Genomic DNA, 22640 nt, shown 5'->3' on the forward strand with positions numbered 1-22640 from the left:
TTCCGGGGAAGAACAGGAGTCTGGGTCTCCAGTCCCCCCTTCCGTGTGCAAGGGGCTCTCTCACTCAACCGGGCAGGGCCTGTGTGTTGTTCTAGATGGCTGGTCTCTCTCTGGCCTTCCTCTGGGAAGACACGTTCCCATTTCCCTCTTAGAACGCAGTCTTTCCTCATTACAACCCAACGCCTCCTCTTCCCCCTCATCCCCAAAAGCTGCCTCTAGCCCGGACACCTTCGTAAAAATTAGATGGCACCCCTACAAACCACCCACTCGTCCAGATATTAGACAAGATTTATTCCTTTGGGAGAGGGAAATTGATAGACCAATAAATATCGCACAGGCCACCGGTGGAAGGGAGGGTCCGAGCGAGGTAGTTTCTGTAGAAAGGGGGGACAGGGCAGGCAAGGCACCTGAGGTTGCTGGGCCTGAACGGAATCGGTTCCTCCTGGCCCACCGCTCCTGCTGGCACAAGGCTCCCCACCCGTCACCTCAGCCTGGGCGAGCTGATCCGCAGTGGACCCGGTGGCCTGCCTTATAAGCAGTGCGAGTGATAGAAAGACCGGGTTTCTTTTAGGAATTCTGATTGTTGCCATGCAGCGACGACTGGCTGCCCCCAAACTGAGCGCGCCCCGAAGCCGTCACTGTCAGTTTGGCTCTCATTGGCTGCGGCTGCGGCTCCGCCTTGGTGAGCAGGATGGGCGTTTTGCCCAGAGCAGCTAAGAAGACAATGATCGATAGCCTCGGGAGGGCACAGCCTAACGGCCGCACCAGGTGGTCAGTAGGGTTAGCAGCTGTGATTGGCTGACTCCCTCAGCCGAAACCACATTTCGTTGTTTACAGCTGGGGCGGGGGGGGGGGGGGGTGGCGGGGAGAGGAAGAGGAGTGGGGGTTCAGGACCAAAAAACTTCCATCAGAAAGGCAGTTCATCAGAGGGGTGGGGATAGCAGTGTAGGCGGTCTTGACCGGGGGCTCTGTTTTAAGGATAAAGTGTAACATTGGAAACTAGAGCTGCAAGGCTTCGGAGCTGTGATGAGCAGTGTGTCACGGAGGAGGCGGGGCTTAGTTCCTCACCAGGTGGCTGGGCGGGGCCGGGCCCAGAGGCTTCTGGCCGGGTCGTCACTGCTGGGCGGGGCCTGCGGGGGGCGTGTCTGCAGCCGCCGGGTCTAGTTTGGGGAACCCCGAGGGCGGGCACGTCCCCAGGCTCTCCGTCAGGGCTTGCAGGTGGCCCAGAGCCCGCGCTCCGTTGAAGGTCACGGCACAGCCTGTCTGGGCCAGGAGCCAATTCTCTACCTCCGTCTGGAGCCACTGGGAGGTCTCTGTAGGGGGAGAGGCAGCGTGAGGTCAGGGGGACCTGGAAGGCCTGGGATGGGGCGGGGCCAGGAATAGGAAGGGCCTGGGTTTGGGAGCGGCTAGGAGGGGAGTGGGACAAGGCTTGCGAGGGGAGGCTCTGGACCTCATGTGGGGACAAGCCAGGAAGGGACAAGGGTCTCTTGTAGGGAAAGTGGAGGCTCCTATAGGAAGGAGCACGGGGGGCGGGGAGTGGGGACATGCCACACAGAGGCTGAGGCCAGGAAAGGGAGGCCACCCCAGGCGGAAAAACCACGTCCATCAAGATTGTAAACTGGGTTCAGGGGTCCCATCTGCTGAGGGCCGGTGTCACCTCGGAATAGGTCAGGTTCGCCATTTGGAGCAGGGAGTGGGGGCGGGCCGCGTGGGGAGGGTGCCTCACTGGGGCAGGTCCTTGGGATCCAGGGGAGTCTCCACCGTGTAGTGACCGCGTGGAGTCCGTTTCGGGTGGGGCCGGTGGGAGCCGCAAGGGGGGGAAGGGGACTGGGCGGGAGGGGGCGCCCCAGGGTAGGGTCCTACCTTCGGGCGAGCCGCTCGCGCCCCGGGGCCGCCGGGCCAGGAAGGAGTGCGCCAGCAGCGCCTCCTTGGAGTGCTCGTCCTGCGCGCGCAGGGCCAGCGCGCTGAGCAGCTCCGAGTTGTTGGACGTGCTGCGGTAGTAGAGCATGTGCGCCAGCTCCAGCGCCTGCACGCTGCGCTGCTGCCCGAACATCTGCAGGCGGGACAGCTGCAGCTCGGCCACCGGGAGGGGCAGGGCCGAGCTCGGACCCGTACACACACCCCTCGGTCACTCTGGCGGGTAGGGACCTGTGGGCCGACTCCCGAGCCCTCCCCAGATCTGCTGGTTCAGGTCCCCAGGACTAGGGCCCGGCTATTTGTATTTTTTAAAATGTTTTTATTGATTTCAGAGAGGGAGAGAGAGATAGAAACATCCATGAGAGAGAATCATTGATGGCTGCCTCCTGCACGCCCCCTACTGGGGATAGAGCCCGCAACCCCAGGCATGTGCCCTTGACTGGAATCGAACCCGGACCCTCCAGTCCACAGGCCAACGCTCTATCCCCTGAGCCAAACCAGCTAGGGCCCGCTATTTGCATTTTTAATCCACTCGCTCTCAAGCCCGTGACTCTGAGGCCGCCAACAGTATTTTGTAGCCGCTGAGTGGGTATGCTCATCGGAATCATGCATTAATGGATTGGTTCAAGGATTTTCAATCAATACAGGCTTTAGCCTTGGAACTTTTTGCTACAATTATTTTTAAGTCCTTATCTTTTCGACACATACTAAAGTATTTGCAGATGATATGCTAGGATTTGCTTCCAAATAGCTCATAGTGAGAGAGCGGGATCTTTAGGTGAAACGCGACTGACTATTGCTAATTGTAGATGCTGGATGCTGGCTACATGGGATCTCATCATATAATTTTATTTCTGCATTTTAAAAAAACTTTTCCATGATTAAAAAAAAAAGCTTAGCCCTAGCTGGTTTGGCTCAGTGGATAGAGCGTTGTCCTTTGGACTGAAGGGTCCCAGGTTGGATTCCAGCCAAGGGCACATGCCCGGATTGTGGGCTCGATTCCCAGTAGGGGGCGTGCAGGAGGCAGCCGATCAATGATTCTCTCTCATCATTGATGTTTCTATCTCTCTCTCCCTCTCCCTTCCTCTCTGAAATCAATAAAAATATATATATATATATTTTAAAAAGGTTTAAAATAGTAAATGGTAAAGAGAAGTGCTAACAGACAAAAATACTCAAAGAGCAGCCCTGGCCGGGTGGCTCATTGGTTGGAGCATCCTCCCATACACCACAAAGGTTGCAGGTTCAATTCCTGGTTAGGTCACACACCTAGATTGCAGGTCAGATCCCCAGTTCGGGGCACATGTACCGGAGGCAACTGATGAATAACTGATCAATGTTTGTCTTTCCCTTCCTTCCTCTCTCTCTAAAAATAAATGAAAACATACTCTTGGCTTTGGCCAGTGTTACTCAGTGGTTACAGCATCAGCCACACACTGAAGGGTCTCAGCTTTGATTTGCAGTCAAGGGCATGTACCTGGGTTGCAGGTTCAATGCCTGGCCCTGGCTGGGGTGCGTTTGGGAGGCAACCAATTGATGTGTCTCTCTCTCACATCTATGTTTTTCTCACATCTATGTTTCTCTCTCTCTCTCTCTCTCTCTCTCTCTCCCTCTCTCCCTCTCCCTCCCTCCCTTCCACTCTCTCTAAAAATGGAGACAATATCCTTGGGTAAGGATTAACAGCAACAAAAAAGAAAGGAAGGAAGGAAAACATATCCTTGGGTGAGGATTTAAAACAATAATATTCGAAGAGCAAGCAGCTTTGAGGGGAGAAGAGAAGGGCAGGCCTGTTCCCTGCGCCCGTCCCCATTCTTCAGCCCCTCCTTGCCTGGACGGCTTTCCCCATCCCTGGTGCCCTCAGGAGGGGAGTGAGAGCCCACCATGCCTCCGGGGCTCACACTGAAAACCTCCCACCAAACTCCCCCATTCATCCACAACAGAAGCTCCGGGCTGCTGGGTCCTGCCGGCTGCAGGCCTTGAAATGCGTCTTAACTCTGCCCCCTACCGGCTGGGACCCCCCTGGGCGAAGACCTAAGACAGGCAGCGCTATCTGTGAAATGAGGCAGATGACAGGAAGTGCACAGGAAGTCAAAGCGCAGTTAATGAAACCCTAGGCACAGAGCCAGGGCCCAGGAGAGCATTTAAACATTAGCTACAACTGACTATTCATCCGCACTACTGAATATTCATCCCCCACAGCGTGCTGCCCATCTTAGGCCGAGACCCAGGTAAAATGCCTCCTGTCAGCCCCTCCCTGCGAAACCGCGGGCCTGCCCTGCACGGAGGCAGCGAGCGATGCCCCGCTTCGTGGGGGCTGCGCGCTCTGCCCACGAGCCCAGCCGTCGGCTATGCCCCTGCATTGGAACGAATCGCCATTCCTACGGCTGGAGGCGAGATGCAGGAACTGGGGACCGGCTGACAGGAAAATACATGGGGTCTGTGTCTGCTCCTGCCGAGCGGAGGGGGCGGAATTCTCACGGGTTAAGCGAGCCGGTCACGCTCCTCTCCGCACACAGGTGCGATCTGACCTCTCCCCGGAGACTTCTCCACCTGCACCTGCGTGTGCCCTTCACACTCACCGTGGCCCACACTGAGAAGGCCCTCTCCAAACCCCTAGCCCAACCCTCCCTCCTCCCCTGGGGTCCATATCTGGGGTAACCCCACCATATACCCAGTCACAGGCCAGACCCCCGGCACCGTCCTTACCCACCCCCACCAGCCTGTCAGTCCCCGGACATCGCTTCCCACAGATGAGCAGCCGTGTGCCTAGGTCCCTGAAGGACCCACTTCTGCCTCCATCAGGCACGTGGCAGGGTGTCATGTCGGTGTGCCGGGCACCACTCCCTCAGGGCGGGACCCGCCTGATGTGTCTCTGGGGCACCGCCTCCGCCACCTCCCCAGGCTGCCCCAGGGCCGCTCTGTGCTCTGAGACCCACAGAGAACCAGGGGGCGGCGGGGCCCAAAGAGAACCAGGGTGCTCTGAGACCCACAGAGAACCAGGGGGCAGCGGGGCCCACAGAAGCACCATGGCTGCCGTGAAGACTAGGAAAGCTTTCTAGAGCCTCTGAGCTGAGGGTAGTGGGTGAGCAGGGCTGGTCAGCCCAGGAAGGGGGAAAGGACATGTCAGCAGGAGGAACAGCATGTGCAAAGGGGGAGAAGGGAAGGGAAGTGGGGAGGGGCGCTGCCCGTATACGCTGGTGGAGCTGAAGTGTGGAATGGTGTTGGATGAGGCGGGAGCCAGGGTCTCTGGTGCTGGGTTGTGAGCGTGGGAGCAGGGCCAGCCTGGGGCCCCCAGCATGGGCGGGAGGAGACCAGGGAGGCTGGGGAGAGGGTCTGTGCCGGGGCTGGAGCAGAGGAGAGGAGACGGCACAGGGACTCGGGAGCAGGAAGGAGAGCCTGGACGGATGGGCTGGAGGCAGGGCGAGGGGAACGTCAGGGGGGACAGTGAGTGGGGGGACCACAGGGCCACCTGCAGATGGGGAACCAGGAGAAGCAGTGGGAAGGGGCCACGCTGCCCCGCCTGGTGGAGCTGGCACTCAGGGCTGAGACAGAGCGCCTGCCGAGGAGAAGGAGAGCTGCTGTGGGAAGCAGGAAGTGGGCGAGCTCTTTCAGGGAGAGAAAGCGGGGCGCGTCTCCTGCAGCAAAACTGGCCTCTCGGGTGTGTGATCTGAGCGCCTGTCCCGAGATGGGGACTCCAGGAAAGAAGGGGCTTCGGAAGACCCAGATGCTGATCCCAGTGGGGGTGGGGGGGCAGGGGGGTGCACATGGGAAGGGTTTGGGCATGCCCAGGTAGCAGGTGGGGGCAGGAGCGTGGGGACTGCAATCAGGAGCGACCTGCAGGAGGGAACGAGTGTGTGCAGAGACGGGGCAGCTGGAGGGGCTGCAGAGGGCCAACATGTGCGGCTTGGAGGCTCAGCCGGGGCGTGGGAAAACATTGCACAGATACACTAAACCCGTGCTCGGCAAACTGCTCTTTGGCCCCTGGAGTGTGGCTCTTCCACAAAATACCACGGCCTGGGCGAGTCTATTTTGAAGAAGTGGCGTTAGAAGAAGTTTAAGTTTAAAAAATTCGACTCTCCAAAGAAATTTCAATGATTGTACTGTTGATATTTGGCTCTGTTGACTAATGAGTTTGCCGACCACTGCACTAAACTAACTAGCAAGCCTGCCAGTGTGGCTCAGTGGTTGACCGTCGACCTATGAGCCATGAGGTCATGGTTCGATTCCCGGTCAGGCACATGCCCTGGTTATGGGCTTGATCCCCGGTAGAGGGCATGTGGGATGCGGCCAATTGATTCTCTCTCATCACTGATGTTTCTATCTCTCTCTCTCTCTCTCTCCCTCTCCCTTCCTCTCTGAAATCAATAAAAATATATATTTTTAAAAATAACTAATTAACTAGTGAACTGGGTTTTAAACTGGGCCCTTCAGAGACCCAGGGTCAGGCACTCCCTCATGCTTACAACCCTTCCACGGCTCCCGCTGCCCAGACGATAGAACCCAGGGCCTCTACCTTGGCATCCAAGGCCCCTGCCACTTCTGGGGTCTCCCTTCTCCACTCTGCGCTTTGGACCGAGCCCTGGGCATCCCCCAAGCCGTGCTCCCCAGCCCCTTCTCCGCCAGGCCCAAGCCTCCCTTGCAAAGCGTTCCCTCGTCCTAGGCATTGCTCCCTGCGCCCCTCCCCAGCCCTCTCCCCTCTCGGCAGCATAGCGGGCTGTTATCTGCGGAATTTATGGCCAGTCTTCCTAGCAGCCCATTGGGATGGCTGCAAACAGCTTGCAAACCAATGAACCGACGCGCGAGTGATCGGGGACAGCAGCCGCCTCCTGCCAGTGCACACTCCCAGGGCTCGTGCCGGCCCGGGGGAGAATCAGTACCAGGCAGCCCCTCGGGGCCCCTCGGCATCAAGACAGGACACAGGGCTCAGCCATCAAAGCTCAAGTTGGGTGCCAGCCGCCACCTGTCCTCTGGCCACAGATCCTTAGATGGTGAACAACCTGCGCAACTGAGTAGCTGCCCTGCGCTCACACGCGGCCGAGGCGAGAAGGGAGCGTGTTAAAAATAGTTTCCTGGGCCCCGGTCCCACAGATTCCAACTCAGTCATTTGGGCCGGAGCCCAAAAGGCTGCATCCATAACAGCTCCCACCCGCCGGGTGGCTCAGCTGGTTGAGCATCATCCCATGCACCAAACGGCTGCCAGTTTGATTCCCAGTCAGGGCACAGGCCTGGGGTTGTGAGCTCAGTCCCCAGTGTTTCTCTCTCTCTCCTCCCTCTCTCTCTAAAATCAATTTAAAAAAAAAGCATATTCAAAAAATAAAAATAACACAGTTCCCCTGGCCTGGCTGGGCAGCTCAGCTGGTTAGAGCATCGTCTAGATACACCAAGGTTGCAGGTTCAATCCCAGGTCAGGGCACACGTTCAAGAATCAACCAATGAATGCACAGATCAGTGGAACAACACATCAATGTGGTTCTCTCTCTCAATCAATAAAAGAAAAAGTATCTGTTTCTCAAACAGCTCCCCTGGTGGTAGTGACACCTGGCCAGGATGGGAAAGCCCCCCTCAGGCCGCAATGTCCCAGGCAGTAATAAGGATAACGGTGGCAATAGCCAACTCGCAGGCAGCACCTTCTGTACTGAGAGTCAGGCTCTGTTCTCAGCACCGTATTTAATTTAAATTAAATTCATTAATTTAACCCCACAACAACCCTAGGAGCTAGGTCCCACTGGCATCCCACTCTGCAGATGCGGGAGCGGATGCACAGAGAGGTTAAGTGTCTTATTCAAGGTCACACAGCTAGAAGTCGGTAGAGCTCAATTCATACCCAGGCAGCCTGGCTCTAAAACACACAACCTTCACCCCATCACTAAGGGCCCCTCAGTGAGTAGCTGTGAACACAACTGTAGCGCCTACCACACGCCAGGCGTTGTGCTCAGTGCTCTTCATGGATTTGCTCATTTAATCCTCGTAACAAACCTATGAGGGGGGGTCTCACTGTTACCCCCATTTCCAGATGAGGAAACTGAGGCGCAGAGCGATCAAGAAACCTGCCCAAGGTTGCAGGGAGTAAATAAGGTAGAGAAGGAAGGGAGGAGAGGAGAGGAGGGGAGAGGAGAGGGGAGGGGAGAAGAAGAGGGAAGGGGAGGAAGGAAGGAAGGAAGGAAGGAAGGAAGGAAGGAAGGAAGGAAGGGAGGGAGGGAGGGAGGGAGGGAGGGAGGGAGGGAGGGAGGGAGGGAGGAAGGGAGGGAGGGAGGGAGGAAGGGAATGGGAAGAGGGAGGGAGGGAGGAAGGACAAAGGGAAGGGGAGGGGAGGGGAGGGGAGGGAAGGGGAGGGAAGGGGAGGGGAGGGGAGGGGAGGGGAGGGAAGGGAAAGGGAACGGAAGGGAAGGGAAGGAGCACCCCATGAGGCAGGAATAGCACATGAACTCAGTGAAAACACGGGGTGTCCTGACCATCCAGCTGAATGCCTGAATGCCGGGAAGCAGGGACCCAGGAGGCGCAGCCGGGGGCCGGCTTACCTTGGAGGCCCGCAGGCCCATGAAGGCAGCGAAGAACAGCAGCAGCAGGGAGGTGCCCATCTTTAAGTCCGTGAGCACCACCATGCCCACGTTGACGAAGACCGCCACGCCCGAGACGACCAGGAAGAGGTTGAGCAGGGTGCGCTGCAGGGCGGACGTGCGCACCTTCAGCTCGGGCAGCAGCTGCTCCAGGCCCTCCAGGGGGGTGTCCTTGAAGCTCTTCAGCACCAGGTGCCCCCGCTTCGTTCGGGCGGCTAGTACCACCCGCTTAAAGTATCTCCTGGCGACAGAGACGGAGGCCAGGCGGTCAGGACCGCCCAGGGGGCCCTCCAACCCCAGAGCACTGGCTCGGCTCTGCCGTCAGTCACACAGTCATTTTAAAGGCTACTGCGCGGTGGTGGGCGGGAAGTCAGCTCTAAGCTCCGTGCCCAGCAACAGGGGATCGGGTACATAACACAGTCCCTACGAGTGGACGCAGGGTTGCTGCTGACTGTATGCACTTGACAAGAGGAGCTGAGTAAAATGCTTTTGTTTAGTTCATTGTCAATGTCAAATCCCACATCTCTCTTTTTTTTAAAAATATATTTTATTGATTTCTTTACAGAGAGGAAGGGAGAGAGATAGAGTTAGAAACATCCATCAGCTGCCTCCTGCACACCCCCTACTGGGGATGTGCCCGCAACCAAGGTACATGCCCTTGACCAGGATGGAACCTGGGACCTTTCAGTCCACAGGCTGACGCTCTATCCACTGAGCCAAACCGGTTTTGGCAAATCTCACATCCCTTGCCATGGCTGCTAGGTGCCAGGCAGTGCTGTGAGGCTCTGGAGAGGCAACAGAATGAGGCTGTGTGAGCAGCGGGGAGACAGATACTGAAGCACACACTGCAAGTATAACTCTCTCCTTGGAGGGAGTCCTGGAAGTGGAATTACTGGGTTAGGAGATGTAAGGGGTTCTTTGGCTTTTGTTTCGGTTTGGTGTTTTGGATTCGTGACCATATTTGATAAACTGATTTCCAGAAAGACTGGACCGCTGACAGGCCCAGGGGCTGGCTGGGAGAGGCCTGGCTCTCCTGAGTGGCTCTGTGTTTGAGCATCCTGTTAAAAAGATGACGTTATCGGAATCCGCCTGCGCCACTTCTCGGAATGTGGCCTTCCCGCTCTCAGCCCAGCTCGCTCACCTGGAAAACGGGGAGAAGTGTCCCTCCCCTTTCTCTTCCCCTGCGAAGTCCAGTTCCTACGTTCCCTTGGGAAGAACAAGCAGCATTTGCCCGGCCGGTGTGGCTCAGTGGTTGAGTGTCGACCCCTGAACCAGGAAGTCACAGTTCAATCCCGGTCAGGGCACATGCTCAGGTTGCGGACTTGGTCCCATTGTGGGGGTCGCGGGAAGGAGGCAGCCGATCGATGATTCTCTCTCATCCGTGATGTTTCTCTCTCTCTCCCTCTCCCACCCTCTCTGAAATCAATAAAAATGGTTGTTGTTTTTTTCTCAAAAGAAGCTGCATTTGGATGATTCACCCCTCCCCCTTTCTCGACTTCCCACGGGGCCCAGACCTCCAAATCCAGACACTGAGCTGTCAGGCCCCTCTCAGCTCTACCCGTGGGCCCTCTCGCGGCAGCTGGGGAACAAGGGCTGCCTCACCTCACGGCAGGGGTCGACTTGTAGAAGAAGAAGCGCCTGGAGCCCAGGTTGGACATGCGAGGCATCTTCCCGACTCTCTGGCCCAGGGCCCAGAACTGCATGTAGATGTACTGGTCCAAATTGATCGTCACCTGCCAAGGGGGACAGAGGAAGCTCAGTAACTAAGCATGGGCTGGAGTCTGAGTGCAGGGTACTGACATGAGATGTCTCCCCCCAGCCCCCCGTGATTTCAGCCCCTCCCCCTGGCCTGCCATCCCCCAGTGCCCGGGCAGGGCAGCCATGCATGGTCATGCCTGTCAGACACTGCACCAGGGCGTGCCATCTCAGCTGGCACCATTCACATGATAGTCATCACCATCACATTTCTTTGAACCTAAGATGCCACTGACTTTAAGCCACTCCATTATTATTTTATTTACTTATTTTTTAAATATATTTTATTGATTTTTTACAGAGAGGAAGGGAGAGGGATAGAGAGTCAGAAACATCAATGAGAGAGAAACATCGATCAGCTGCATCCTGCACACCCCCCACTGGGGATGTGCCCGAAACCAAGGTACATGCCCTTGACCGGAATCAAACCTGGGACCTTTCAGTCTGCAGGCCGACACTCTATCCACTGAGCCAAACCAGTTTCGGTTCCATTATTATTTTTTTTAAATATTTTTTTATTGATTTCAGAGAGGAAGGGAGAGGGAGAGAGAGATAGAAACATCAATGATGAGAGAGAATCATTGGCTGTCTCCCTCCTGCACGCCCCCTGCTGGGAACTGAGCCCTCAATCGGGGCATGTGCCCTTGACTGGACTCAAACCCGGGACCCTTCAGTCTGTAGGCCGATGCTCTATCCACTGATCTAGGGCTACTCCATTATTTTATTAAGCAATTAAAGGAGAAAATATATTCCCAATTAAACTATATCACACCACCACTTATAAGTCACATCCCAATTTCGGAGACAATAAAATATTTTTTAAAAAATACATCTTAAAGTCCAAAAATGTGGACCTTTGGAAAATTTTAGCATTTTCATTATAATTTTGTTGACTTTGAGAATGAGCATTTTGTATTGTTCATCATTACAATGTTCTGGCAGCTGGTAATAAAATCTTTAGTTCTAAGAAGATCCGTATCTTATGATACTTTCCCAACAGCGGGCAGTGAAGTGACCTGGGAAAGAGGTGTCTTTTTCTAATTCACCAAAGGTGCCACATGGGCAAGTGTCCTGTGTCCAGGACTCCAACTCCCAGCAGCGTCTGCCTCCCCCAAAGGCCCCGGCCCTGCCCCAAGGCCTCCTGGGAGTGTTGGTTCTCCCCGGAAGACAGGTACCTGGACCTCATCCTGAGGGTGGTGGACCACGAGAGCATAGGCCAGGGTGTCCTCGGAGAGTGGGGAGAAGTTGGCCTGGGCCAGCAGGGGCTCCAGCGCCAGAAGCACCTCCTGCTCATTGGACAGACGCTGGGGGTCCGTGAGCGAAGGCTGGTCCAGAGTCTCCCTGTCCGGGTTGATGGGGTCATATAAGGCCTGAGGAGAGAAGAAAAACAGGCGAGGTCACAGTGTGAGGGATCATGGGTAAACTTCATGATGTTCCTGGCCCCATCCTATAAATGATGGGGTACCCCAGGGCTTGACTCTGGGCCCCTCTTCCCTCTCTCTCCAAGCCTGCTCTAAGAGGCCTCGCCATCCCCATGCCTTTAAACGCCTTCTCCTGCGGATAACTGCCCACTCACCTCTCCAACCTGGACCTCTCCTCCAAGTTCCAGACTTAATACCCAACTCCAGTGCATGAGCATTCATTCTCCTGTTCTCCTACAGGAATGAAAGTAAAGGTGGACATAGACTGCCCAAATAAACTACATTTCCCAGCCTCCCTTGAGGCAAGGTGTGGCCAGAGGGACCAAGGCCATAGAGTGGGAGCCGAATTGATGGGTGCACCTTCCCCCTCAATTCCTTTTTTTTAAAATATATTTTATTGATTTTTTTTTTTTTTACAGAGAGGAAGGGAGAAGGATAGAGTTAGAAACATCAATGAGAGAGAAATATCGATCAGCTGCCTCCTGCACACCTCCTACTGGGGATGTGCCCACAACCAAGGTACATGCCCTTGACCGGAATTGAACCTGGGACCCTTCAGTCCACAGGTCGACGCTCTATCCACTGAGCCAATCTTGTTAGGGCTCTCCCTCAATTCTTGCCCCCCCCCCCCCGAACCTTCCACTCTTTTCTGGTTCTGCTAGCTTAGAACACTGTTCTACCTATGACCCAGTTTCGACCATACAGAGATGAAGACAATGCCCTAAGCAGTGGTCAGCAAACTCATTAGTCAGCAGAGCCAAATATCAACAGTACAACGATTGAAATTTTTTTGAGAGCTGAAAACCGACTTCTGCGCATGGGCCATGAAGTTTCAATCGCACTGTACGTGCGCGCCCGCATGTGGTATTTTGTGGAAGAGCCACACTCAAGGGGCCAAAGAGCCGCATGTGGCTCGCGAGCCGCAGTTTGCCAACCACGGCCCTAAGGGATGGCAGAACCTGGGTCCCAGCATAAACGTGTGTGGAACAAGGTGACCTATGCACCCTGGCCCATTTACCACAGGGCTGTTAAGTGGGAGGGAAATAATCCTCCACCTCCTTTAAACCATCTGATTGTGGGGTCTGCTTGTTACAGCGGCTAAGCCTCTATATGAACTGATACAAACTCTCTACTTGACAATTGTTTTTGGATGTCACAATCACCTTGAATCCAATACGCCGAACCTACAGATCATTACCACCCCTCCCCCCCATTCCCAAACTTTCAATAAAACCACCATTTTGGATTTCCTGTCTCAAACCGGTTCCGCTCAATCATCCCTGGCTTCTTCCCTGAGAGCCAGACTCTTAGATTCAATGATCTTTGATGTCTCCGCCTGGATGTCTAGTGGCACATGGCCAGGGGGAGGAATGACCGGGCAATGGTTTGGGGGTGGGAAGGCCCAGGGCCTCAGAAACAACTGAGCACGGAGCCGGGTGATGCCGGGAGAGTCATGCCCGACAGATCCTCTCCTGAACTAACTCCCAGGGCGGGGCCGTGCTGGCGGAGGACAGGACCTAAAGCCAAAGCGAAGGCCCGTGTCTCAGTCCCTCAGCCCCGGCTGACAGAGCAGGTCCCACGGGCCACATCGAGACTCGTGGAGTGACCGTGAGAAACTCCGTGCCCACTGCCGAGCTGCGGTTTCAGTGAGGGAACCTGAGTTGGAGGAGAAAGAAATCTATATTCTTCAAACATCCACTGCGAGCCAGATTCCTCTCCGGGAATCCCACCTCCACCAGGGCTTCAAGCCAGAAGCCTGGATGGCGCAGGTGACCCTGGCTGCTCTCTCCCCTCATACAGTAACACCCACCCCCCGCCCCCCCTTCCACCTCCATGCAGATCACCCTTCACCCAGCTCTCTCTTCCCAGTCCACACCACCATAGCCTCCTCCTGCCTGGGTAGCCTTCCCAATGGCCTCCCCCAGCCCTTCTGCCCCCGCCCCTGCCCATCTGTTTTCTACACAGCAGCCGGGGAGAGCTTATCAAGCGACAACAGTAATAACTGAGAATGGCGCACATTATGCAGCACTTACTACGGGTCAGGCACCTTCTTTTTTAAAAAAATATATTTCTATTGATTTCAGAGAGGAAGGGGGAGGGAGAGAGAGATAGAAACATCAACGATGAGAGAGAATCATTGATCAGCTGCCTCCCGCTTGCCCCCCACTAGGGACTGAGCCCGCAATCTGGAATCAAACTCGGGACCCTTCAGTCCGCAGGCCGACGATCCACCCACTGAGCCAAACTGGCCAGGGCATCAGGCACCTTTTGAAGCATGTTATACACATTCTCGAAATGTGAGAATGGTACTTCCGTCATCCTCGCTTACAGATGTGGAAACTGAGGCACAAAGAGATGAGGTAACTGCCGAGTGCAGAGCCAGGAAGTGATGGATCAGGAATCACGCATCCGACTACGTCACTCTCCTGCCAGAACCCTCCCCAGGCTCCTACAGCCCTCAGAGGAGCAGGCTCTGCACTGGGGCCTGCAAGCCCCCCAGCCTGACATTACCACCCCGTGGTCCCTCAACACCAGCCGCACTGGCACCCCTTCCTCCGGGCCCAGGGACTTGGCGGATGCTGTTGGGAGACTCTCCCGGGCCCCCCCCTGCCTCCTTCGCTTTCACTACTGAACTCCTCCTCCTCCTCCTTTGTTCCAGCTCCCTCTGCCCTCCCTGGAAGCTCCCTCCGCCGCCGTGAGGCTGGGCGGGTGTGCACTGTACAGAGGGGCCAGGTCTAAGAGGCACCATTGTAGATGCTGGAGACCTGACCTTCATCCTAACCGTCACCCTTTCGGATGGAACTTCCTGCAACAGAGCTCCCCGCAGTGACGGGAACATCTGGATCTGCACCCCCATCAGGTAGCCACTGGTCACATGTGGCTGGCTGCTGGGCACTGGAAACGTGGTGAACGCTACTGAAGAACAGAGTTTTTAAATCTTATTTATTTTCAATTATCCCAAATGTAAACAGCCAGGTGTGGAGAGGGACTATCCTACTAGACTGCCTCTGGCCAGGGAAAGGGGTGCCTGTTCCTAATTTGCACACAGACCCGGTACAGAAGGCAAGGTCAGCTGTCATCCGCTCTCCTGAACTCTCCCTTCGAGCTCACAACCTGCACATGTCCCTTCACTGGGAAAGAGCGCCTCATTCACGGCCGTTGCCCCCGCCTGACTTCAGCTCCCCAAGGGCAGGGCGCAGGCTCCAGCTGGCTCCTCAGTGAAGCCCCAGCACCGGGCACCAGCTCTCCCACAAACATCTGCTGGAAGAATGAAAAATGTCCCTGGAGCCCGGCCGGTGTGGCTCAGTGGTTGAGCATCGACCTATGAACCAGGAGGTCACGGTTCAATTCCCAGTCGGGGCACATGCCCTAGTGGGGGCTTGATCCCCAACGGGGAGCGTGCAGGAGGCAGCCGATCCATGATCCTCTCTCATCATTGATGTTTCTATCTCCCTCTCCCTTCCTCTCTGAAATCAATAAAAATACATTTATTTAAATAAAAAAGAAAAACGCCCCCCAGGTCTTTGTGGCAATTGCCGTTTTCTATCCCCCAGCATTCCCTTGGGGACTCGAACCCCATCCACCCCCTGAGGACGCCCAGATTTGTCTCCAGTCCAGACGTCTTTCCTGAGCTCCAGACTCACGCAGCAAGAGCCTGCTCAGCACTTCCACGCGATGGCCAACCGGCCTCTCCATGCTTCCACCTGGGTACCCAACGGCATCCTCTCAAACTCACTGTGTACTCTACATCCCAACTGGGGTCCTGAAACTCCTCCCCACACCTGCTCCTCCCGCCATCCTCCCCAACTCAGAAGAGGACAAATCCATCCTTCTAGGCGCTCAGGCCCAAAGGCGGGGGTCATCCTGGACACCCCTCTTTCTCACACATTCAACGCATCAGCATTGAGCCATCACGTTCAAAACAGATCCAGAATCCAACCGCTTCTCAACCCTTGTATGAGCCACCCATATACCCTGGACGGTAGAGGTGGCCGCAGCACTGGGCTCCCTGCTCCCATCCTCCATCCCGTCTATGCCCACATGGTCACCAGAGGGCGCTGCTGTAACCTGAGCCCACTCATGTCCCTCTTCCGTTTACAGCCCTCCTGTGGCTTCCACCTCACTCCCTGTCCTCACCTGTGTCCCACAAGGCCCTGTAGGATCTGGCCCCACTCCCCTCCCTGCCCTCACCGCCAGCCCTGCCTGCCTCACTCGCTCAGCTTTAGCCCCACCCACTTCATTGCTGCTCCTCCTGCACTCCTGCTGGGCCTTTGCACTTACTGTGTCTGCAGCTCTCCACATGGCTCACTCTTGCCTCCTCCAGGTCTCTGCTCAAACTCCAGCCCCTCAGTGAGGCCGTCCCTGATCACCATACCTAAAATTGCAAAACACTTCTGCTTTCTTTTTCTCTTTAATTACTTACCGGATTTAGACAAAAATAAAATACAGGACACCAAGTTAAATTTGATTTGCAGATCAATGACAAATAATTTTGCAGTTTAAGTTTGTCTCATGCAATATTCGATATGCATGGGACATAATTATACTTAAAAAATTGTTCATAGCTTATCTGAAATTCAACTGTAACTGGGTAGAGAGGGTTGAATGGTGTCCCCTAAAAATGCATGCCCTCTCGGAGCCTGAGAGTATGTTTCATTTGCCTAGAGTTTTTGCAGGTGTAATTAAGATAAGGATTGAGAAGAGATCATACTGGATTGAGGCGGATCCTAAATCCAATGAGGGTGTCCTTATAGGAGACAGAGAAGGACAGAGAGAGGCACAGAGAAGAAGACAATGTGAAGATGGAGAGGGAGTGATGTGTCCACAAGCCAAGGACTGCTAGCAGCCACCAGCAGCTTAAGAGAGAGACCTGGGATGATTTCCCCCTCAGAGCCACCAGCAGAAACTAACTCTGCCCACGCCTTCCGGACTCCTGAACGCGGACAGAATACATTTCTGTTGTTTTAAGCCACCCAGTTCACGGCAGCAGGAACAAATGAATAAACGGGGCTTCCTGTACTTTACCTGGCAACCCTGTCCTTAGCACTCAGCATCTCTTATCATATTTCCCTCTTCCCTTTGTTGAGGGCCTGTCTCCCTCACTAGAACATGACCAAACGAGGCAGATACACACATATGTCAGGCTCGCTGCTGTGTCCTGGGGCCTAGAACACAGTAGGCGCTCAATAAATATATACTGAGAAAATGAATGAATGAATGAATGAATGAGGGAAAGGAGGAACAGAGAGAGGTCACCTGCATGACTAGTGAACCACAAAGCCAGCTTTTGAACCGGGGCGATTCTTATTCTTTTCCTGCCCCAGGCTGCTTCCTCAAGGGACTTAGGTCACCAACAACTGGTCACCCAGTATCTCACCCACTCTGGTGCTTCCACCCCGCCCCTCTCAGTACCTCAGTTGATTTTTTAAAAATATATATATTTCTTTATTGATTTCAGAGAGGAAGGGAGAGGGAGAGAGAGACAGAAACATCAATGATAAGACAGAATCATTGACCGGCTGCCTCCTGCATGCCCCCTACTGGGGATGGAGCCTGCAACCCAGGCATGTGCCCTTGGCTGGAATCGAACCCGGGACCCTTCAGTCTGCAGGCTGATGCTCTATCCACTGAGCCAAACCAGCCAGGGCTCAGTAGCTCAGTTTAAAACCTCCTGCCTTCCTGGCCGATGTGGCTCAGTTGGTTGGGCGTTGTCCTGTGCACCGAAAGGTTGCCAGTTGGATTCCTGGTCAGGGCACATGCCCGGGTTGTGGGCTCGACCCCTGGTAGGGGGCATGCAGGAGGCAGCTGATTGATGTTTCGTGTTCACATCAATGTTTCTCTTTCTCTCCCTCTCTCTAAAAATCAATTTTTTTAAAAAATCTTAAAATCTCCTGCTTCAGTGGGAATATGCATCTTCATTGATTATTCTTTCTATATAAATGTTGATATAATATTTATTAAAATAACAGCAATAAAGGGAAGAGCTTGGAGGCGGGTGGACTGGGGCGTCCATCCTGGCTCTGCCGCCTGTGAACTGTGCAATCTTGGGCACATCCTGGGCCCTCGAGGGGCCTTGGTTTCTGCCTCTGCAAACGGGGCTGATGGCAGGAGGAGGTGCCGCAGGAAGGAGTCAGTGAGCCCAGCGCAGAGTGAGTGCTCAGCAAGGAGGCCATTGTCCGCTGCTGCTGTTCAAAGCAAAGAGGGGACCTGCAGGAGGGCGTGGCAGTGTGCAGTGAGGGGTTAACTCAGCAGGCCTGGGTTGCCCAAACTCTGCACATTTCCAACAATAGACAGGCCCTTGAAGGGCTCCTGAGAGAGAACCTTGGAATGCCCTGCCTGATTAAAGTGTCTTAGTTTAGCATGCATGGCCAGTGTGGCTCAGTTGGTTGAGCATCGTCTAGTGCACCAGGAAGTCACCAGTTCAATTCCTGGTCAGGGCACATGCTTGGGTTTTGGGATCAATCCCCAATAGGGGCATGTGGAAAGCAGCTGATCGATGTTTCTATCACCTTCTCCCTTCCTCTCTCTAAAATCAATAAAAACATTTATATTTTTTAAAAAGTGTCTTGGCCCCTGGCTGGTTTGGCTCAGTGGGTAGGGCGTCAGCCTATGGACTGAAGGGTCCCGGGTTCGATTCCAGTCAAGGGCATATGCCTAGGTTGCTGGCTCAATCCCCAGTGGGGGGGCATTCAGGAGGCAGCCAATCAATGATTCGATCTGAAATAAATAAAAATATATATTATTTAAAAAGTGTCTTGGGCCCAGCTGGGATGGCTCATGAGCATCGACCTATGAACCAGGAGGTCACAGTTCAATTCCCAGTTGGGGTACATGCCTGGGTTGCAGGCTCAATCCCCAATAGGAGGCAGGTGAGCAATAGGTCTCTCTCATCATTGATGTTTCTCTCTTTCCCACTCCCTTCCTCTCTGAAATCAATAAAAAATATATGTATATTTTTAAAAAGTGTCTTGGGTCCTAGCTGGTTTGACTCAGTGGATAGAGCATCAGCCTGTGGACTGAAGGGTCCAGGCTTGATTCTGGTCAGGGGCACATGCCCGGGTTGTCGGCTTAATCCCCAATAGGGGGCATGTAAGAGGCAGCCAATCAATGATTCTCTCTCATCATTGATGTTTCAATCTCTCCCTCTCCCTTCTCTGAAATAAATAAAAAGATATTTTAAAAAATAATAAAAAGTGCCTTGGTGTACCCAGGGCCTTGGGCCACACTGGATGTCTGTGCTAACAATGTGATTGATGGTGGGGGTCTAGGGCCATGAGGTAGTCTGACCGCTGGAGGGGCTGGAGACTGAGTAACTAGGATAGTGACACAGGTGGCCAGCCAGGCCTATATGACCAAACTCCAATAAAAACCCTGGACAAAGCCTGGGTGAGCTTCCCTGGTTGGCAATACTCCATATGTGTTGTCACATAGTGTTGGTGAGAATTCAGTGCTGTTCTAGAGGCAATACTGGGAGAGGACAGGTGGCAGCTCGGGCCTGGTCTCCTCTGGGCCCTGCCCGTGGCCTTTTTCCTTTGCTAATTGAGTTCACCATCCTTCCACTGTGTAATAAACTACCACTTCAGGCATCACAGCTTTCTTGAGCTCTGGAAGTCCCTCTAGAAAATCAATGAATCTGAGGGTGGTCGTGGGGACCCTCAGCACAGGCAGGGCCCAGGGAGGAGAAGGAGGAGGCGGCTAAGAATGTCTCTTCTGACACCACTCCCTCCTGGGGTTCTACTTCTCTCTCTGAGGCTCCTTGTCCACCCTCCTCCCCAGTTCCAGTTCCCCTTCCTGATCTCAAGGCTGGCACACCCCGGGGTTCGGCTCATTCCCCTCATGGTACCCTTTAGTACCATCTACATCCTCCCAGGTTGCTTCTCAGCCCAGACTCCACTCCCCTGACCTCCAGACCCCACATTCAAGTCCATCTCTCTATCTGCCTGACAGGTGGCTCCGATTCCTAAGTCCAAAGCTGACCTCTCAATCTTCCCTGCAGATCTGCCTCTCGCCCCTGCCCCGTCATCCGCGTCTCAGAAAATGGCAGCTCCGTCCTTCTGGGGAGCGGGGAGCGGGCCAGAACCGCTGGAGGCACCCTGGACTCCTCTCTTTCCCTCACCACCCAGCCCACACAGCTGAGTGCTGCAGCCTCCCAGCTATTACCAGCGTCTGCCCACTTTTCACCACTTCCACTGCTATTACTCTTGTCGGAGCTGCCATTACCTCTCTCCGGGACAAGCATAATAGACTCTTTACTAGACCTCTCTGCCTCTGACAGTCTGTTCCCTACACGGCAGCCAGAAGGATCCTGTTAACAACTAAATCAGTTCCTCCTCTGCTCAGAGCCCTCCTGTGGCTCCCAGCTCACTTAGAGTAAAAGCAATGTCCTCCCCGTGGCCCACCAGGCCAGGCACAATTTGCCCCCACACCCGCTCTGCTCTCACCTTCCGCCTTTCTTCCTCTCTCCCTCCCCTCCAGCTACAGCAGTCCTTTTGCTGTTTCTCCCACACTCTCACCTCAGGACCTTTGCACTTGCTTTTCCTTCTGCCTGGAATGTCCTCCCCAGACATCCATCACGCATGCTCCTTTCTCTTCACGCAGGTCTTAGCTTGCCTGCCACCTCCTCATCCCAGACCACCCTGTCTAAAACAGGCCCCCATCTCATCCCTGTCTGACCTGCTTCAACCTCCGCTTCCTTGTTCTTCACAGCACTTACCACTCCGGGCATCAGATTTCATATTTACTTATTATCTCCCCAACTGGAATGCCGGCTCCTGAGGGTGTGGCTTTGCCGGAACTGTTCCCCGCAGCACCCCCAGGGCTCAAAACAGGGCCAGATTCCACGTAGGTGCTCAGAGAACTTTTGCTGAATGAACGGATGAGCAAACAAGCATGGCTGGGCAGGAGGGGCCCCGCCCTCACCTGCAGCCGGTTCAGGATTTGATGGTAGTGGAACAAGGTGCAGACGTCCACGTGGGCAGAGAACTCCTCCAAGGCCGCCTTCTCCGCAGGACTGGAGTGGAATTCCTGTTACCTCGGGAAGCAAAACTGATCATTAGGCCTTTCTCCCCTTCCTCGTGGGAAGGAATTCTTTCCCTGGCAGCCCATACCAACAGTCAGAGCTCTGGGCTTTTCAAAATGTTGTTTTTGTTTGGGGGAGGGTGTCCATTTTATTGACCAAGAAACTGAGGTAGCCTGGCATAGTAAAAAAACAAACAGATGACTGAAAGAGCTGAGAGCTCAAGTTCTCACTTTGACGCTGACTCACCAACATTCACACAATGCTTACTGTGCGCCAGGCACTGCTTGCCCACGTGAGATGCAAGGAGGCCAATGGAATTATAACCCCATTTTTCAGAGGGGGAAAATGAGGCTCAGGGAGTCACCCACTGAGGACCACAATGTCTAGATACAGAGAGACTGAAAATCCACTCTAGGCCTGTCTGACCCCAGAGCACAGATATTCAACCAATTATGTATGCTCGTCACTTCCCTTCTGCTGCGGTGCCCTCATTTATAAAATGGGGGTGATGGTGGTATCTCTCTTATTGGGTTGTTCTGATGATTCAATACATGGAAAATGCTTAGCACAGTGCCATATAGTAAGAGCTCACACAGTGTGATAATAATTATGATTATGCTTTCGTAGGTATAATTATCATTAGATAGTAGTAATAGTAATGATGATGATGATTATACACATTTTGCAAAGGGGAAAAACCATGCCCCAGAGAGTGCTTGTTCAAGCCTCAGAACAAGCGATAGCGTCGGAATCGCTGCTACATTTGCATCTCAGAGGTCTTCTCCCCCTCCCCTACGTTCCAATTCACTTCGCGCCCACTAGAGACTGTAAGGGGAATAGGAACTACAACTCCCAGGAGGGGCCAGGGCAGCCCTCTATAGCATGCACGGCCCTGCCGCCGCAAGGCCTGCCGGGAGTCGTAGGCCCTAGGCTCTTGGACCCCGGACGGGCGATACCTGAATCAGGAGGCGGAGCAGCTGCTCCTTGGAGAATGGGATGAACCGCTCCTGATACTGCTGCGCCCAGTCGCGGGGCTCCGTGGGGTTCCACATCCTGCGGTACTCCCCCATCTTGGCCGCCAGCGAGGACAGGGCCCGGGTGGGCCCCAGGAGCGCGGGCAAGACTGGCCATCTTCGGACCCAGGATGCCCAGACCCCCCGGGTCACATGCAACATGGCCAGCCCCTGTGCCCGGAGCCTAAACGAGGGAAATGGGTCGGGGGTCAAAGGACATCTGATGGAAAAGCGCCCTCTCCGCCTCCCTGTCTCAATCTCCGGGAGCTGTCCCTACCCCAGGCGGGGCGCAGAGCCCATCCCCCCTTCTCGCGGGTCCCCTCCCACATTGCTCAGTTGACCTGGGTCCCAGGGAAGGGTCAGAGGTCTTAGGTCCCGGGGCGTTTTGAGGGCCTGGACACCCTGTCGTGGTACAACTGGTTTCTGCGGGGTCTAGGCGATGAGGTGGATCATTGGAGCATAGGAGAAGCTCGGAAAGGCTACACTGAGGGTGCAGGGCCGTCCTGCCCTGGCCATGCAATCCCCCTCCCTCCCCTCACCTTAGCCAACGCTCGACTGTCATTGAGCCTCCTGCGCATGTGCAGGAAGGCTTTCTGGTCCCCCAAGACTCGGCTTCATCCAGCAGGAGGACGCATGCGCAAAACCTGGGTCACTGAGCGCTGTCCATTTCTTTCCTCTAAAGCCGTCTCAACTGCGCACGAGCAATCTGCCTGCCTTTCTCCAGTACCGGCCTGGTTCTGGGTGCGCGCATGCGCAGCAGGAATGTCTCCTTGTCCCCGCGCTGCAAAGAGAAGGGGACGCAGCGGGCGCGAGACTCCCGGGAGCGCTGGGGCGGGGCGGGGCCCCCGCGCGCGCAAGGCCCGCCAACGGCGGGCGCCCAACGTCCGCTGTGGCCACGCCCCCCGCTCGTGTCCGCTACTGAGTGGGAGGGCAAGGGAAGGGGGCGGGCCTTGGGCGC

At 54.9% G+C, this 22640-nt stretch overlaps 1 protein-coding gene across 2 annotated transcripts; it reads right to left on the reverse strand.

Annotated features, from left to right (window-relative positions):
• Positions 1 to 303: 303 nt before the first annotated feature.
• TMEM143 (transmembrane protein 143) lies at positions 304 to 22513 on the reverse strand. 2 transcript variants are annotated; one of them, XM_079800776.1, is made up of 8 exons: positions 22222 to 22513; positions 21626 to 21866; positions 20570 to 20674; positions 11405 to 11599; positions 10077 to 10207; positions 8436 to 8715; positions 1864 to 2053; positions 304 to 1313 (listed from the first exon to the last, which is right to left on the reverse strand). In XM_079800776.1, the coding sequence occupies exons 1-8, from the start codon at positions 22242 to 22244 to the stop codon at positions 1114 to 1116; spliced, it is 1365 nt and encodes a 454-aa protein (XP_079656902.1). In that variant the 5' UTR covers positions 22245 to 22513; the 3' UTR covers positions 304 to 1113. The 2 variants fall into 2 exon arrangements, with proteins under 2 accessions (XP_079656902.1, XP_079656901.1); XM_079800775.1 differs by having other exon boundaries at positions 1203 to 2053.
• Positions 22514 to 22640: the final 127 nt, after the last annotated feature.

Source organism: Cnephaeus nilssonii (assembly GCF_951640355.1).
Source record: "Cnephaeus nilssonii genome assembly, chromosome: 20".
NCBI classification, from domain to species: domain Eukaryota; kingdom Metazoa; phylum Chordata; class Mammalia; order Chiroptera; family Vespertilionidae; genus Cnephaeus; species Cnephaeus nilssonii.